At 44.9% G+C, this 18736-nt stretch overlaps 1 protein-coding gene across 2 annotated transcripts in view; it reads left to right on the top strand.

The window, feature by feature from the left end:
• RAB40B (RAB40B, member RAS oncogene family) overlaps positions 1-18736 on the top strand; it is a 60771-nt gene that overhangs the window by 39356 nt on the left and 2679 nt on the right. The window contains exons 2-5 of one of the 2 annotated variants that reach the window (XM_073311255.2): positions 1102-1162; positions 9343-9403; positions 12174-12251; positions 16960-17182. In XM_073311255.2, coding sequence (XP_073167356.1) covers positions 1102-1162; positions 9343-9403; positions 12174-12251; positions 16960-17182 — 423 coding nt within the window. Of the gene's footprint in view, positions 1-1101; positions 1163-4584; positions 7175-9342; positions 9404-12173; positions 12252-16959; positions 17183-18736 lie in introns of those variants that run through there. The other variant, XM_078848478.1, reaches the window with a different exon arrangement.

The raw sequence follows: 18736 nt of genomic DNA, 5'->3' as shown, positions 1-18736 counted from the left end.
TTGAAGCCAGACAAAGCTATTCCGTAGAAGAACATTATTCATTCAGAAGAACATTAGACTTCTACAACCACACAATTGACATCTGTTGGTCTCATTGTTATGGTTTCATGCTGTTTCTGATTCATAACAAAAACCTTTGCCTTTCATTCTAAAAGTCACATCACAGTGACTAATGCTAACTGTAAAGATGTTCAGATTCTGTTATTAGCTGTTCGTATACACAAGCTAAATTCATACCTTAGTTTATTTTTCCTACATAGTCTTGCACAGCCAGGGTTCTGACCTGTTAGAGCAGGTCAAAATGGTATCTAGGTAGGCTTTTATAAATCAGAAATATGTAATATAACTTCATAGAGAATGCACTTCATCTCAGTTGAACTGAAGATTTCAGCTGTGATAAAACCCTATTCCCTGAATGTTTGTTTTTTCCACAGCAACACATTTTTCCTTCTTTTCAGTCTTTTGTTTTGCTTACCTAGTACTTTGCCTTCAGGTAATAAAATATATCATCTTTAGTCTTACCCGAATGTGACTTGACTCATATTTATGAAGTTCTCAGAGCTAGTGTCCACCTTTGTCACTGATTTAGGGGAATTCTTGAATAAGCATGTTGAATTAAATAGGAAATGACTGACCTACAACAAAGCCAAACGTTTAGAGGACACTTGAGAAGTGCATTTACCAGTGCTACTGCATGGTTTGGCTCAGTTGTCAGACTGTTACATATTTGTAAAGAATGTTTAAAAATTGAATTTGAAAGATCTGTTGTATTTCAGGGACTTTTTTTTTTTTAAGGTCCTTAACTGTATGCTTTGTAGATATAGTACCCAAGCCCAGTGTTTCAGAGCACTGATGCTAGCTTGCATTATGGTGGGTTTTTGTAGTGCCACCCACAGCCTCATAGCTACTTCTGACTACTTTTTTCTAAGCTTTGAGAGGTCTCCATAACTTCAAATCCACAGAATGTGTTTGACCCATACATATTGGACTAATGGAAGTATTTTTTCCTTGCTGTTAACTTCTTTTAAAGATATAAATATCCAGACACTACTTAATTCAGTAGTTCTAAGATTCTAACTCTAAACAAAATTTATTTTCCAGGTATTGATTACAAGACGACGACAATACTTCTGGATGGCCGTCGAATAAAGCTACAGCTGTGGTAAGTGTTTGTTCCATTGTTCTTCCTCAGTGCCTTTTAAACAATATTAGTCAGTGGACTGTAACTCTTCAAGGCAGGTAATATCTTCTGCACTCTGAAAGTACCTAGCAAAGCGATGAAGAATGGTCTAGTGGTTAGGACGCTAGCCTAGGACTTGGGAAATCTGGATTCAATTCCCTGCTCCGTCATAGGCTTCCTTTGTAACCTGGCCTGGTCTACAGTACGCGGTTATTTCAGAATTAGCCGAGTTACCTCGAAATAAAACTGGTTCTGTCCACATGACCAAACCAGTTTTTTCGATTTAAAGGGTCTTTACTCCGATTTCTGTACTCCACCTCGGCAAGTGGAGTAGCGCTAAAATCAAGATCGCAGTTCCGGGTTACAGGTACTGTGGACACAATTCGACGATATTGGCCTCTGGGAGCTATCCCAGAATGCTCCCTTGTGACCGCTCTGGACAACACTCTGAACTCTGATGCACTAGCCAGGTAGGCAGTAAAAGCACCAGGAACTTTTGAATTTCCTGTTTGGTCACCATCAGCACAAGTGACCATCAGCACAGTCCACCATCACAGACAACCACGTAGTACCGGATTTGCAGACGAGCTCCCAGTCTGAACGGGAGGTACTGGATCTCATTGCATGTTGGGGAGACAAATCTGTTATGGCAGAACTACTTTCCAAAAAAAGAAATGCAAATATGTATGCTAAAGTCTCTAGGGCCGTGATGGAAAGAGGCTACTCCAGGGACACAGAAAAGTGTCGTACAAAAATCAAGGCGCTCAGGCACGTGTACCAAAAAGCCAGGGAGGCGAACGGGCGCTCTGGGTCACAACCCCATACATGCCACTTCTACCGTGAGCTGCATGCAATTATGGGGGGTGATGACACCACTATCCCACGACTGTCTGTGGACACCTACAAGGGGGGAGTAGCACAGAGCGAGGATGACGAGGAGGAGGACAGTACAAGGCAGCAAGTGGGGAATCTGTTTTCCCCCCTAGCCAGGAACTGTTCTTAACGTTGGAGCCAATAGCCTCCCCCTACTCCCAAAGCATGCTCCCGGACCATGACCCTGGAGAAGACACTTCTGGTGAGTGAGAGCTTGATTGGAGCCGTGCAGGGTGGGGGGAAACCCAGCTGCCCTGGGCTGTTCGCGTTTAGTTTAAAGGGCTCATCCCTCCTCAGAGCCTCATCGGAGCCCCGTGGTGTGGGGGGAGGAGGGTGTTGTGTGAAGCGATCATCCCAGAGAACCCGCAGGCTGAATTCTGTTGCCTGGCCGCTGCCTGCAAGCTGAATACTGTTGCCTGGCTGCATGTGATGGCTTACTCACACCAAAGTGGCAGGCACTTCAGTATAAGAGGCAAAATGAGACCTTGTACAGAAAGAACATGTGCTGTGTACTATGAATTGCCTGTTTCACTGAGAAACAGTGTCCCCTTTGTTCTCTAAAATGTATCTTTTAAAATGCTACCCTCCCTTTTTCTCCTCCTGCAGCAGGCGCAAATGTTTCAATGTGGCCCCTATCTACTCCGTCCCCAGCGCGAACTCGGGATAGCATGTAGTTAGCTCATGTAGTCCTCCCGCACTGATAGGGCCCAGTTGAACACGTGGAGGCAAAGAATTGCAGAGTCGCGTGATGCGTTACATGAATACGAAGAGAAGAGGGACGTGCTCGATGAGAGCAGGCAGGATGCTATGGTCAAGTTTATGGGGGAGCAAACTGACATGCTCCGCTGTATGGTGGATCTAATGTGGGAAAGGCAGCAAGACCACAGACTGCTGCTGCAGCCCCTGAATAACCGCCCTCCCTCCTCTCCAAGTTCCATAGCCTTCTCACCCAGACGCCCAAGAACATGGGGTGGGGGTGGGGAAGCTACAGGGACCAACACAGTCAACCCCAGAGGATTGCACAAGCAGCAGAAAGCTGGCATATCCTAAATTTTGATTTGGTTTCTGGACTTGTCCTTCCCTCCTTCTCCACCCCCCTAACCCAATAGCCTCCCCCCATCTAGCTTCTGATTTCTCTCAATGTTTTGTGCAACAAATAATAAAGAATGGTTTTTAAACAATTGTGACTTTATTTCCTTTCATATATATATAGGGGGTGGGTAACTTTAAGAGAAACAAATACAACTCTCACACCGTACCCTACCCAGTCATGAAACTGGTTTTCAAAGCTTCTCTGATGCGCACCACTTCCTGCTGTGCTCTTCTAACTGCCCTGGTGTCTGGCTGCGCGTATTCAGCGGCCAGGTGATTTGCATCAACTTCCCACCCCGCCATAAATGTCTCCCCCTTACTCTCACAGATATCGTGGAGCACACAACAAGCAGCAATTACAATTGGAATACTGGTTGTGCTGAGATGTAACCGAGTCAGTAAACTGCGCCAGCGCGCTTTCAAACGTCCAAATGCACATTCTACCACCATTCTGCACTTGCTCAGCCTATAGTTGAACTACTCCTTACTACTGTCCAGGGTGCCTGTGTATGGCTTCATAAGCCATAGCATTAAGGGGTAGGCTGGGTCCCCAAGGATAACTATAGGCATTTCAACATCCCCAACAGTAATTTTCTGGTCTGGGAAGTAAGTTCCTTCCTGCAGCTGTTCAAACAGACCAGAGTTCCTGAAGATGTAAGCGTCATGTACCTTTCCCGGCCATCCCACGTTGATGTTGGTGAAACGTCCCTTGTGATCCACCAGTGCTTGCAGCACCATGGAAAAGTACCCCTTTCAGTTTATTTACTGGCCGCCCCGGTGTTCCGGGGCCAAGATAGGGATAATGTGTGAGGTATTTACAATGGTCAAAACTGTAGTGGAGATCTGATCGGGCTCCATGGCTATGGTTCCTGCATGGGTAATCCTGGGAAAAGGGTGCAAAACGTAGGAGATTAGAGTGGCAGGGGAAGCTATGCTGTTTGGTTCATGGTAGCTGAACAAAGGCTGAAAATGGTTGTCTTCTGTGGCTTTCAGGGAGGTGGGAACCCAGGACAGACAACATGGAGAAGCTCGGAAGCATGGCAATAGCAGGAGAGCAGAGTTGGCGACAGAAGCTGTGCTGCTTGGTTCATGGTAGCTGAGCAGAGTTGAGCTGGAGAGGTGGATTCATAGTAGCAGGAGAGCAGCGGTGCACCAACTGCTGAAAGCAGTATGGCGTCTGCATGCCAAAAAAGCACGAAACAATTGTCTGCCATAGCTTTCTGACGACACACACCCAGAAACACCCATGAGAATGTTTTTGCCCCATCATGCACTGGGAGCTTAACCCAGAATTCCAATTGGTGGCAGGGACTGCGGGAACTGTGGGATAGCTACCCACAGTGCACCTCTCCGACATTCAATGCTAGCCTTGGTATCGTGGACACAATCCACTAAATTCACGTGCTTTAGTGGGGACACAGAAGACCGAATGTATAAAATAGCTTCTGAAAATTCGAATAGAATAATTTTGAAATAATTTCGTACTGTAGACGTAACCTTAGTTGCTCTCTGCCGCACTTCCCCATCTGTGAAGTGGGGATAATAATGCTTTCCGACCTCATGAGGTGTTGGGAGGATAAATAAACAAAAGATTCTAAGGTGCTCAGACACTACAGTAATGCGGAGAGGGAGGTAATATAAGTACCCTGGTCTACACTATGAGTTTATGTCAGATTTAGCAGGTTACATCGAATTAACCCTGCACCCATCCACAAAACGAAGCCATTTTTTCGACATAAAGGGCTCTTAAAACCGATTTCTGTACTCCTCCCTAACGAGGGGATTAGCGCTGAAATCGACATCGCCGTTTCAAATTAGGGTTGGTGTGGGCGCAATTCGAAGGTGTTGGCCTCCGGGAGCTATCCCACAGTGCACCATTGTGACTGCTCTGGACAGCACTCTGAACTTGGATGCACTGGCCACGCCAGGTGTACAGGAAAAGCCCCGGGAACTTTTGAATCTCATTTCCCGTTTGGCCAGGCAAGCTCATGAGCACAGGTGACCATGCAGTCCCAGAATCGAAAAAGAGCTCCAGCAGGGACCGAGCGGGAGGTACTGGATCTGATCGCTGTATGGGGAGAGGAATCCGTGCTATCAGAACTACATTCCAAAAGACGAAACGTCAAAACATTTCAAAAAATCTCCGAGACCATGAGGGACAGAGGCTACAGCAGGGACGCAACACAGTGCCACTTAAGGAGCTCAGACAAGCGTACCAGAAAACCAAAGAATCAAACGGACGCTCCAGGACAGAGCCCCAGACATGCTGCTTCTACCCTGAGCTGCATGCAATTCTGGGAGGGTGGGGGGGGGGGGGCACCACCACTATCCCACCCCTGTCCGTGGACTCCGATGATGGGGTACTCTCCGCTATGCCAGAGGATTTTGCAGATGGGGAAGATGATGATGAGGAGGACGAGCTTGAGGAGAGCACACAGCACACCGTTCTCCCCAACAGCCAGGATCTTTTTATCATCCTGACTGAAATACCCTCCCAACCCAACGAAGCCGGAGAAGGGACCTCTGGTGAGTGTACCTTTTAAAATATAATACATGTTATAAAAGGAAGCGTTTTTGAATGATTAAGTTCCCCTGAGGACTTGGGATGCATTCGTGGCCACTACAGCTACTGGAAAAGTCTGTTAACATGTCTGGGGATGGAGCGGAAATCCTCCAGGGACATCTCCATGAAGCTCTCCTGGAGGTACTCTAAAAGCCTTTGTAGAAGGTTTCTGGGTAGAGCAGCCTTATTCCGTCCCCCAGGGTAGGACACTTTACCACACTATGCTAGTAGCAAGTAATCTGGTGGTACTGCATGACAAAGCCTGGCAGCGTGTGGTCCCAGTGTTTGCTGGCATTCATCCGTTCTTTATCTCTCTGTGTTATCCTCAGGAGAGTGATATCGTTCATGGTAACCTGGTTGAAATAGGGGAATTTAATTAAGGGGACATTCAGAGGTGGCCGCTCCTACTGGGCTGTTTGCTTGGGGCTGAAAAGAAATCCTCCCCGCAGTTAGCCACGCAGTGGGGGTGGGAGAGGGCGGGCATTGGCACTGAGCTGTTTGCATTTGACTAGCAGGGATCTTTCCTGATACCAACCACGTGGTGGGGGGTAAAGGGGTAAAGCGATCATGCCAGAGAATTGTATGAGGGGGGTTAGTTTGGTTTCTGCTGCCGCATGTTAACAGGAAAACCACAGCACTAAATGGCCAACTCAACGTGCTTTGCTTGGTATGGGAGAGGAGGGTGCTGCTGATATGAAGGTTGCAGAAGCCGAAAGACTATGGCTTACCATGGCCACCTGCAAGCCGAATTCTGTTTCCCGGCCCTGCGTGTGTGATCTCTAACACCAAAGCTGCAGGCACTCAATATAAGATGCAAAATGCGACCTTGTACCAAAATCACATGTGCTATGTAATGTGAATAGTGTTGTTCACCCTGAAAGACTATAGCCATTGTTCTGTAAAATGTATCTTTTTAAATACTTCACTCCCTTTTTTCCTCCAGCAGCTGCAAATGTTTCAAGCCTCCCTCCTCCGTCCCAAAGGCTATCTCAGATAAGGCGGCGAAAAAAACGCACGCGTGATGAAATGTTCTCTGAGCTCATGCAGTAGTCCTGCACTGACAGAGCTCAGCAGAGTGTGTGGAGGGACACAATAGCAGAGTACAGGAAAGTGGTCAATGAACATGAGGAGAGGTGGCGGCAGGAAGATCGGAGGAGGCATGAAGAAATGCTGGGGCTACTGCAGGATCAAACGGACATGCTCCAGCATCTGGTGGAGGTTCATGAATGGCAGCAGGATCACAGACTGCCGCTGCAACCCCTGTTTAACGCCCTCTCTCTTCCCCAAGTTCCATAGCCTCCTCACCCAGACGCCCAAGAACGTGGGGCGGGCGGGAGAGGTTCCGGGCACCCAACCACTCCACCCCAATGGACAGCCCAAGAAACAGAAGGCTGTCATTCAAGAAGTTTTAAAATGGACTTTTCCTTCCCTCCTCCCCTCCTCCCACACCCCACCCAGGCTACCTTGTGAGTTATCTCCCTATTTTTATAATCAATTAATAAAGAATACATGTTTTGTAAACGACAGTGACTTTATTCCCTTTGCAAGCAAGCTGTGATTGAAGGCGGGAGGGCGGTTGGCTCACATGGAATTTAGAGGCAACCAAGGGGGCGGGTTTTCATCAAGGAGAAACAAACAGAAGTGTCACACAGTACCCTGGCCAGTCATGAAACTGGTTTTCAAAGATTCTCTGATGTGCAGCACGCCCTGCTGTCTGGCTGCGCGTATTCAGCGGCCAGGCGATTTACATCAACTTCCCACCCCTCCATAAACGTCTCCCCCTTACTCTCACAGAGATTGTGGAGCACACAGCAAGCAGCAATAACAATGGGAATATTGGTTTCGCTGAGGTCTGAGCGAGTCAGTAAACTGCACCAGCGACCCTTTAAACGTCCAAATGCACATTCTACCACCATTCTGCATTTGCTTAGCCTATAGTTGAACAGCTCCTTGCTACTGTCCAGGGTGACTGTGTACGGCTTCATGAACCAGGGCATTAAGGGGTAGGCTGGGTCCCCAAGGATAATTATAGGCATTTCAATATCCCCAACAGTTATTTTCTGGTCTGGGAAGTAAATCCCTTCCTGCAGCCGTTTAAACAGACCAGAGTTCCTGAAGAAGTAAGCATCATGAACCTTTCCCGACCATCCCACGTTGATGTTGGTGAAATGTCCCTTGTGATCCACCAGTGCTTGCAGCACCATTGAAAAGTATCCCTTGCGGTTTATGTACTGGCTGCCCTGGTGGTCCGGTCCCAAGATAGGGATATGGGTTCCGTCTTTGGCCCCCCCACAGTTAGGGAATCCCATTGCAGCAAAGCCATCTAGTATGACCTGCACATTTCCCAGAGTCACTACCTTTGATAGCAGCAGCTCAATGATTGTGTTGGCTATTTGTGTCACAGCAACCCCCACAGTAGATTTGCCCTCTCCAAATTGATTACCGACTGATTGGCTTTGCAAGCTCCCAGAGAGCTATTGCCACTCACTTGTGAACTGTGAAGGCTGCTCTCATCTTGGTATTCTTGTGCTTCAGGGCAGGGGAAAGCAAGTCACAAAGTTCCATGAAAATGCCCTTATGCATGTGAAAGTTTCAGAGCCCCTGGGAATCATCCCAGAACTGCAACACTATGCGGTCACACCAGTCTGTGCTTGTTTCCCGGGCCCAGAATCGGCGTTCCACGGCGTGAGCCTGCCCCAGTAACACCATGATCTCCCAATTTCTGGGGACCGTGGTTTTAGATAAATCTGTGTTCATGTCCTCATGACCACGCTGCCGTCGCCTCCTCACCTGGTTTGTCGGGTGCTGGTTCTGCATAAACTGCATGATAATGCACCAGGTGTTTACCATGGTTATAACTGCTGCAGTGAGCTGAACGGGCTCCATGCTTGCTGTGCTATGGCGTCTGCTCGGGCAATCCAGGGAAAAGGGTGCGAAATGATTGTCTGCTGTTGCTTTCACGGAGGGAGGGAGGGTTGACTGACGACATTTACTCATAACCACCCGTGACAGATTTTTGGCCCCATCAGGCATTGGGAGTTCAGCCCAGAATTCCAGTGGCAGTGGGGACTGCGGGAACTGTGGGATAGCCACCCACAGTTCCCTGCTCAGAACGTCAACGCTTGCCACAGTACTGTGGATGCACACCACCGAATTAATGTGCTTAGTGTGGACGCATGCACTCGACTTTATATGATGTGTTCCCAAAAATTCTGTAAAATCGGAGTACTTTCATAGTGTAGACATGGCCTAACACAGAATGGATGTAATGGAGTTGGGCTTTGGCCCTCCCACCCAGGGCAGTGGAGATCAGGCAGGCTCAGGCTTCAGGCCCCCCGTCCTAGGGTTGTGTAGTAATTTTTGATATCAGAAGAGGGTCATGGTGCCATGAAGATTGAGAACCCCTGTTTTAGAGCAAGGGGTAGAACACTAACACAGAAAGCAAGTTAGTGTGTAAATAACTGCAGAGTGCTGAAAAGCTCTTATGTGTATTGGTGACTGCTACTGCTTAACAGATGGGAAGAGATTGATGGTGTCCAGTTAGTATGAGCTGGTGTGTGTATAAATTGCTAATATTTAACTCTTAACGTAAGAAGTTGCCCTGCTTCTCTTAATAAAAACTTATTTTGTTTAGGGATACATCAGGACAAGGGAGATTCTGCACCATATTTCGTTCCTATTCAAGAGGTGCTCAGGTAAGCTCAAAGCTGTCTTCATTGTAATGTATAATTGCTGGTGGATGGATGGATGAATAAGTGTAGAGCTGGTAAAGACATATCACAAGAGTAGTGAACCTTATTACACTGGCTCTTAGAGTTCACTGTATAAAGTAAATTAGCACACAGATACTGTAATATTCCTGAATACAACACAGTGTTTTCTGGGGGGAAAGAAATGAGAGCAATCTCAGGAAAGGGACAGTATCTTTTACTTTCTTATTAAATAAATGAAGAACAAGACTAAACTTAGGAAATGATAGTGTAATACACTGACTTGATGCATAATCTTATGTCTTACTCCTCCCAGGAAGCCCCGGTGACTACAACAGTCTGTTATTGCCCAAAGCTAAAGTAACTTTCCCTTTAGCTCAAGCATTAGGGCAGGGATTCTCAAACTGGGGGGTCAGTACCCTTCCGGGGGCTGCGAGGTTATTACATGGAGGGTCGTGAGCTGTCAGCATCCACCCCAAACCTGGCTTTGCCACCAGCATTTGTAATGGTGTTAAATATATTAAAAAGTGTTTTTAATTATTTGGGGGGGTCGCACTTAGAGGCTTACTATGTGAAAGGGGTCACCAGTACAAAAGTTTGAGAATCACTGCACTAGGGACTTGTACTTCTAGACCGTATTTCAGCAGTCCGTCCCTATTCGGTAAAGCATGTGCTTAAAGTTAACCACATGCTTAAGTGCTTTGTTGAATAGGAATGGATTTAAGCGTGTGCTTAAAAGAGGGGAAATTATAAGAAGATTGTAAATTTGCATAGCATGCAAAACAAGATTAGCTAATGCCAAGAGAGGGGAAACTGATCCCAAAAGGGAAGGTATGACTTGCTGTAGCAGAATGTCATCATATTGCGTAGGATTTTATGCTATAGGAGATAATCAGGTCCTTAGTCTGCTTTAACTTATCTTTGTTTTTTTCCTCAGACTCTCTCTGTTTAGTTTTCAGAGTAGCAGCCGTGTTAGTCTGTATTCGCAAAAAGAAAAGGAGTACTTGTGGCACCTTTAGAGACTAACAAATTTATTTGAGCATAAGCAGATGAAGTGAGCTGTAGCTGTAGCTCACGAAAGCTCTATAGCTCTGAGCTGTCTGTCTGGCCATCCAAAATATTTTATTGCACTACATTGCCCCTCCTACCCCAACTTCAATGCCAGTTTTGATGCACCATTCATCTGCTTCCCCCACAACACTCTCTGTGCTGCCCCATCCATAGAATGCCCTTCCATTTCTGGTCTTCTAATCTGCCACCTTTTCCTCATTTAAATCCCCCAAGGCTCACTCCTTCCACAATAGCCACAAGGCAAATAAATAATAATTATAAATTAAAAAAATACTACTATTGAACCATCATGATTTTTATATGCCTGACCTGAGTCACTGCCTGATCATATTGCTGTAAACACTGGCCTTCCTCCCCACTCCATAGTGTTGATGCAACAAGCCAGGATAATAAAATCTAAACTTGGGCCTGATCCTGCAAGACCCATGCAGATGAGTCCCCATTGACATCAGTGGGACTCCATCTGGATGCAGGGTTCTGCCTGCATGGTTCCCCTGGCAGAATTAAGGGCTTTGATTGTAAGTTCTTTGAGGTTGGAGCTGTATATTTCAGAAGAATGGGAGTTTCTTCTAAAACGCCACCTTTGGCTGCTATAAAATATATATATATATAAATGTGCTGTATAAATAAAGTACTTTTGTAAGTTTCATGCTCATGTTGATGTCCTAGTTCTCATAATTTTGCTGTCTTCATTGAGAAGGAGAGTATCAGGCCTAACAAGATGCCACAATCTGAAGCTACAGTAAGAAAGGGAGGAGCCCTTAAGGAATTATTACATGCCTAATACTGCCCTCTAGCAACCACTACATCTCAACCAAAAGAGGGAGCAGAATGTATGTGCTCTACAGACATATGCAGTCCTACTTATCATTACACCTCTGAATAGAGGCTGCAGTAAAAGCTAGAAGTAATGGGAGTTTTAGTTAAGAAGCAAATGTCCAAGTGGACTTTATATGCTAAACTTTCTCAAATTTTGTGTAACTAGAAGGATAAATAGTTAATGGAATTTAGTCAAGAATTGGGGGAAATTATAAATCCAGTTTATTAGCAAGGACTCCTTGTTGTTTTTGCTGATACAGACTAACATGGCTACCACTTTGAAACTTATTACCACAGACTCAGATGTTTGTGCAGCTACATTATATTTAGTGTTTTTGCATTCTGACACATCAGTTCATTAGCTGCAGGTTGAAAACATGGGGTAGGCTCCTAAAAGTATTGCTGTAAACAGTGATAATGTGCATTGATTACTTCTGCTAGTGAGGTATTTGGATCTCCATAGAATTTGAGGCCCTTAGCTTTTGGACACTATACAGTGTAACTGGAAGCAATATGTCTGTGTTACTTGTGATGTATACATCACCCAAACATGTTCATAATTTGGTTTTATAATTGAATTAACATTGACCACAAACTGATGAATCTGGGTTTGATCCTGCAAGTTGCTAAGTGCTTCCCACCCTCCATGCTCCCTTCCATTCCCAGTTCTAGATCGGGACAAAGGTGCTGATTCTGGAAGATGCTGTGAGATTCCACTCTACTCAGGGAGCACGCAGCATCTGGCAGGATTGTAAACCCCATAATCCTGATACAGATAATAGAATGATGATAGAGTGAGGTAGTACTATGTATTATGCATTTTGTATATGTTAAGTGATATTCATGTTAATATTCTTTCACATAGGGGGTGATACTGGTATATGACATTACAAATCGCTGGTCATTTGATGGTATTGATCGATGGATAAAGGAGATAGATGAGGTAAGATGTATCCTAGAACATCACTTATGTATAACAAGATTAGTGATTAAGCATGTGTTTTGCTCGTGGTGTTTTCCAGTTACTGGTTTATACTGTGTAACTGCAGTCAGAATTCATTACAGGAATCCAAGATGACAGACTTGTATTTTTGTTATACTTTTAGACTGTAACAAACAAGTGAACTGCCCACTTATTTAAAAAGATGTCAATTCTAGATGAAGAAAATGGAGATGGAGATCAAGATTCCTAGATTAAGTGATCACTTTTGCCACAGACTTTCTGTGTTACCTAAGCAAATCACTTTACCTCTGTCTCAGTTTCCTCTTATGAAAAAAAATGCTTTCCCATCTCATATGGGGATTATGAGGTTTAAGTCACTATTTATAAAGCCTTAAGCACTGTTATAGTGCATTTAATCCAAAGATCTCAAAAGACTATCTTGGATTTTTGAATGCAAGTGACTACTTCTCTGATACATGCAAACTGTCTTAAATTAAAAGCAGTTTACTTGTATAATGTGAAAATATATATTCTGTAAAAGAGGAAAATGGACCTAAAAGGTCCCGCACATGTGATGTGGGATTTTGATACTGTAATAATAATACTATTTGTCAACACTCCTAGTTCATAGAGTTACATATTCTAAATCCAGAGGGGATCCCTTTGATCATCTCATTTGACCTCCTGCATGACACAGGTCATAGAACTTCTCTGAATTAATTCCTGTTTGAACTAGAGCATTTTTTTTAGAAAAATAGCTAATCTGACATATCTGAGCCATGACGTGCTGTCTGTGTATGCAAGGCATGCATTGCATGTCCCAGGACATGGTGTGCCCAAGGGATGCCTCTGTCGGGCACCCAAGTGTGCATGGAGGACACCATGTTGAACAAGATTGTATCCTCCGCACATCATAACCTTGTGTGCACCTTTTGTGCGAGGTCACGCCACATGGAGGGTCGTAGAATCACAGAAGATAAGGGTTGGAAGAGACCTCAGGAGGTCATCTAGTCCAACCCCCTGCTCAAAGCAAGACCAACCCCAACTAAATCATCCCAGCCAGAGCTTTGTCAAGCCTGACCTTGAAAACCGCTAAGGATGGAGATTCCACCACTTCCCTAGGTAACCCATTCCAGTGCTTCACCACTCTCACAGTGAAATAGTTTTTCCTAATATCCAACCTAGACCTCCCCCACTGCAACTTGAGACCATTGCATCTTGTTCTGTCACCTGCCACCACTGAGAACAGCCTAGCTCCATTCTCTTTGGAAATGCCCCCCCTTCAGGTAGTTGAAGGCTGCTATCAAATCCCCCCTCACACGTCTTTTCTGCAGACTAAATACGCCCAGTTCCCCCAGCCTCTCCTCGTAAATCATGTGTCCCAGCCCTCTAATCATTTTTGTTGCCCTCCGCTGGACTCTCTCCAGTTTGTCCACATCCTTTCTGTAGTGGGGGCCCAAAACTGGATGCAATACTCCAGTTGTGGCCTCACCAGTGCCGAATAGAGGAAATGCCATTTTCCATGCAAGTGTAGAATTGCATGCCTGACTAAAAATGTCACAGCATTCCACTAATCTGAGCTATCTTTAAGATAGCTAGCTTGAATACTGAGAGTAGTGAAACTGTGGCAGCACAGGTTTCAGTGAAGGCCAGCCACCCCAGAGTCCCAGGTGGGCTTGAAGAAGCTTCATGGCTATTGGAACATGAGCTAGCTAGATTAAAACTAGCTTGGGTATGCCTACATGTGCTGCAATCATACACCCTCTCTGCAATGTCGATATACCCCCAAAAGAGATCATTCTGTCCTGAATTTAGCCATGAAGATACAGTACTTATGTTTTTTAAAGAAGCAGCTTAACAATGAACATTTATAATGTTTGTTCTCTGTAATAAACTGAATGAGGAAGCTTTGAGAAAAGACGGGTTTCAAGGATGGGACAAAATAACTACCGCCCCATTTCCCAAGAACTAAGCATAGTCCCTTCATTTCTCCTCCCAACCCAGTCTCTTATAGATATGAGTGTGACAGGTTCAGTCTCAGAGATCCCCTTGGGACTGTCACTTGATGTGCTGAAATTACCTCAGAGCCCATTTTCCATGCCAGCTTGCAACTCCAGAACCATGCCTTGTTGAACCAGACATGCTAGCTGGCTGCAACACAGACCCAAGGTCTGGGCCACGCCCCCAGAGCTGCAGATGTTAACTAAAAATAGCTCATCAGGTTACCTGTTTCCAGCACCCAGACACCCAGCTCCCAGTGGGATCCAAACCCCAAATGTATACAGAATAAAACGGATTAATTTATACAGGGTAAATTTGTAAATTGTGCGCCCTCTATATCTCTGCTAGAGAGAGATGCACAGCTGTTTGCTCCCCCAGGTATTAAACCCAGAGTAAGTGATTATTAATAAACAAAAGTGATTTTATTAAGTATAAAAAGTAGGATTTAAGTGGTTTCAAGTAATAACAGCCAGAACAAAGTTAGGCTATGTCTACACTTGCCGTTTAAAGTGCAAAATGTCCCTTTTTTGCACTAAAACCATGGGAGCATCTACACTTGTTAATGACTTTTTGCGGTGAAACTTCTGAGTTTCACCGCAAAAAGAAAACCACCTTCACGGGAGACATACAGCTCTTACTGCTGTTCTTTTTGTGGTGTTGTGAAAGTGAAGACACATTCTACCAGCGTAAACACCTTTTGGCCTCCGAAGGATATCCCACAATTCCAAAAGTGACCACTCTAGCCAGCATCTCCGCTGCTGTGATGCCAGGTAAATGGACATCTGCTCCTCCCGCTGTAAGCCCCGGGATATTTAAAAGTCCCTGTCCTTTTGCTTGTAGCTTATGGTGGGGAAAGCAGCCAGACAGCAGGGGTTTTTTAAAAAAATGCCATGAAATAAACAAGGAAGTAATGGGGCTTCTGGGACATGAAGCAGGGCAGCACAGGGCACTGAGCAGGGACCCAGAATGCCTTCCGCTCAGCCCCCCCTTCCCACAAGACCTCTGGAGAGCTGTACTGTGGGATAGCTGCCCTACAGCGCTGCTCTCATTGGTGATGGAAGTGCTGCTAGTGTAAAAACTCTGACGCCCAGGGGTGAAAGTGAGCTGGTCCGGGCCGGTACGGCATACTGGTAAGAACCCACACCAGCCCATACGCAGCCCACATTAAAGCCCTGTCGTGGCAGCGCTTTAATCTTCCTGACCCTTTTGCCTCCCCCGTCGGCGGCCCTGCTGGTAGGGTCCGTACTGGCAGGGCCACTGACAGGGGAGGCAAAGGGGCAGGGACGTTAAAGTGCTGCCGCAGCAGTGCTTTAAGGATGGTCCTTTGCCGTGGCAGCGCGTTAGCATTGCTGCGACCCCCCATCGGCGTTAGCATTGCTGCGGCCCCCCTACCAGGAGGGCCACTGATGGGGGCATGGCGGGGGAATGCAGCAACATTAAAGTGCTGCTGCGGCAAAGGACACTGCAGTGCTTTAATGTCCCTGCCCCTTTTGCCTCCTCTCAGCCGCCGACAGGCGGGGGTGGGGCAAAGGGTGCAGCTGCCCCAGGGCCGGCGATTTAAAAGGGCCCGGGGCTCTGGATGCTGCTGCTGCAGTAGGGCCCTTTAAATCGCCACTGGAGCCCTGGGCGGTGCGGGCCAGGCAGCCTGGAAGGGCTGGCTGGGGGATGCTGACCCCCAGCCCCGCCCCTTCCACCTGAGGCACCGGCCCCAGCCCTGTATCAGTAAGTGTCTGGAATTACTTTTGTCCCTGCTGATGCCTGAGGAATTAAGTGAGTACACAAACCGGTGCTTTTCTTTCACCAGTTCCCTATCACCAGTGAAACTTACAGCTCAAAAACTCTGCAAGTGTAGACATACCGTAAGTCACAAAGCAAAATAAAATAAAACACACAAGTCTAAGCCTTATATATTTAGAAACTGATTACAGGTACTATCTCACCCTCAAAGATGTTCTAATAAGCTTCATTCACAGACAAGACTCCTTCCTAGTCTGGGCCCAGTCCTTTCCCCTGGTACAGTCCTTGTTCGTTCCAGCAGACATCTCAGGTGGTAAGCAGGGGTTTTCTCATGACTGGCAGCCTCTTTTGTCCTGCTCCACCCACCCCCTCTTATAGCTTTGGCACAGGCAGGAATCTTGTGGGTGCTTGTCCCCATCCCCAGTACAAGGATTAAGATGGGTTCCAGCATCATGTGACATAATCACATGTCACTGTGAGACCCAGCCTCCATTCTTCCTGGGCTGGCCCACACATACACAGGAAGGTTTGCAAGTAAACAGAGCCATTTACAGGTCATTGATTCTGAAGCACCCTTAATGGCTTCCACTTAATATGGTTACATCAGTAATACAAGTTTATATCTTATTCTCCTAACTCCAGACATAGAAATAATACATGCAAATAGATAGGATGAACACACGCAATAGATTATAAGCTTTGTAATGATACCTTACAAGAGACCATTTGCATAAAGCATATTCCAGTTGCATCATATTCACATTCATAAGCATATTTTCATAAAGCATATGGAGTGCAACGTCACAGTAAGTATGCTTACTTTTCCATCATGTCATACATCCTCTTGCGACTTGACATGCTTCATGAGTACAGCATTGTTTCTGAATCTTTGTGAAAAGCTTACAGTATTTTATTGGAGGATGAGGTGAAGGGTTATAACACTAATCTGTTATTGCTTCTCTTCACTCAGCATGCTCCTGGTGTACCTAAAATCCTGGTTGGAAATCGCCTTCATTTAGCTTTCAAGCGTCAAGTCTCCACTGAACAAGCACAAGCCTATGCCGAGAGACTAGGCATGACTTTTTTTGAAGTTAGCCCACTTTGTAACTTTAACATCACAGAGTCTTTTACTGAGCTGGCAAGGATAGTGTTAATGAGACATGGGATGGACCGGCTCTGGAGGCCAAACAAGGGTAGGCAAAACACAATATGCATTTGTTCATTCTTCTTCATTACTCTTAGAACTGTCAGACTGAACCTCTGAAAGTCTTAAAAGTAATAGTGAAAAGCTGAAAACCTTGAGACATGTACCTTAAATGCTTTATTAATTTATTTTTGTTAAATAAAAATGTAAAGAGACCAGGTTTGCTAACAATGTTATTAGCTGATCTTTCCTTAAATGACACATGCTGACAGTGAAACAAGGTGAATAGAACCTGAAAAAATTTGTGTTTTTGTTTTTACCCTAAATAAGAGGTAAGGATGTGATAAGTGTACAAAATAATGAATAATTTAGGGAAGATTAAATTGAGAGCTTCTGTTCACCCTTTCATAATTCAAGGGAACATTCAATAAACTGAAAGGTGACAGATTCAGTTCTGGTAAAAGGAAATATTTTCCCCAGAGAATGCAAAATTAGCCTGTGAAACCCATTGCCACAGGATATTACTGAGACCAAGGGCTGAGCAAGATTCAAAAAGAGATTATTTAGGAATAATATGAATATGCATAGTTGTTACAGTAATACTTTAAAAAAATGTTTTGGAAGGGATATAAACCCTCATGCTTCAGGGCTTAAGACAGCCTCCGTTTACTGGAGGTAAGGAGGAAACGTTCCTTGGAGACCGCTAATCCCATAGTTACTTAATGGAGGGTTTCTTGCATTTTACTCAGAAGCATTTGGTAGTGGCAGCTGTTGCTGAGACGTTACTGGACTTGAGAGACCCATTAGTTTAATCAAGTATGGTAATTCTGTATTCTCATTACTTCATTATGATGAACTTCTTGTTACAAGCTTTTTTTAAAAGCATCTGAAAATAATTGTGCAGTGACAGCCATCTACTGATTAATTTGGATCTATTAAGTATTTAATTGAGTCACTGGCTTATATGATTCATTTTTAATAGCAATCAGACTGTATAGGTCTGATCCTGCAAGGTGCTGAGCACCCTCTATTTCCATTTGAAGTCAATGGGAATTGAGGATGCTCAGCATCTTGCAGGATCAGACTCTGTCTGAGGATTACTACAGTTTATGCTTTAACAAAGTAATTTTTGGAACAGGTACATTAGTAGATGACTCACCTCAGCTGATTCCAAGAAAAAAAGCATGGAAATGGTTAATGGAAAAACTGGATCATAGAGTACAAATAACTGGTTTTTTTAAATGAAAATAGGCTCAGTTGACCTAATTGTTGGATATCTAAATAGGGTTTTTTTATTGGAATAAAAATTGGATGGGTTTTTTTGGTACAAATTGTAGCAAAATGTAAGTGTTTTTTAAAAGGACTTACTGGCTTTGAAGAAGGTTTATATTTCCCTAACTTAAGTAGGTACCCTACCAAAAACTAGATTAACAAACTGGTGTAGGTTTATTTTGATTTGTGCAGTATTACACTCCTTATTCACTTAAGCAGTAAGACAAGAATATTCCTCACAGCCTTAAAAAAAGGCATCGGACATGCCAAAAATCATACAAGAGCACCAGAGCCTGAATCCCAAATTATCCCAATCTCTGAAGAAAAGCCT

The sequence above is a fragment of the Lepidochelys kempii genome, chromosome 14, assembly GCF_965140285.1.
Source record: "Lepidochelys kempii isolate rLepKem1 chromosome 14, rLepKem1.hap1, whole genome shotgun sequence".
NCBI classification, from domain to species: domain Eukaryota; kingdom Metazoa; phylum Chordata; order Testudines; family Cheloniidae; genus Lepidochelys; species Lepidochelys kempii.
The sequence above is the reverse complement of the archived record's forward strand: the minus strand, read 5'-3'. Positions and strand labels throughout refer to the sequence as shown.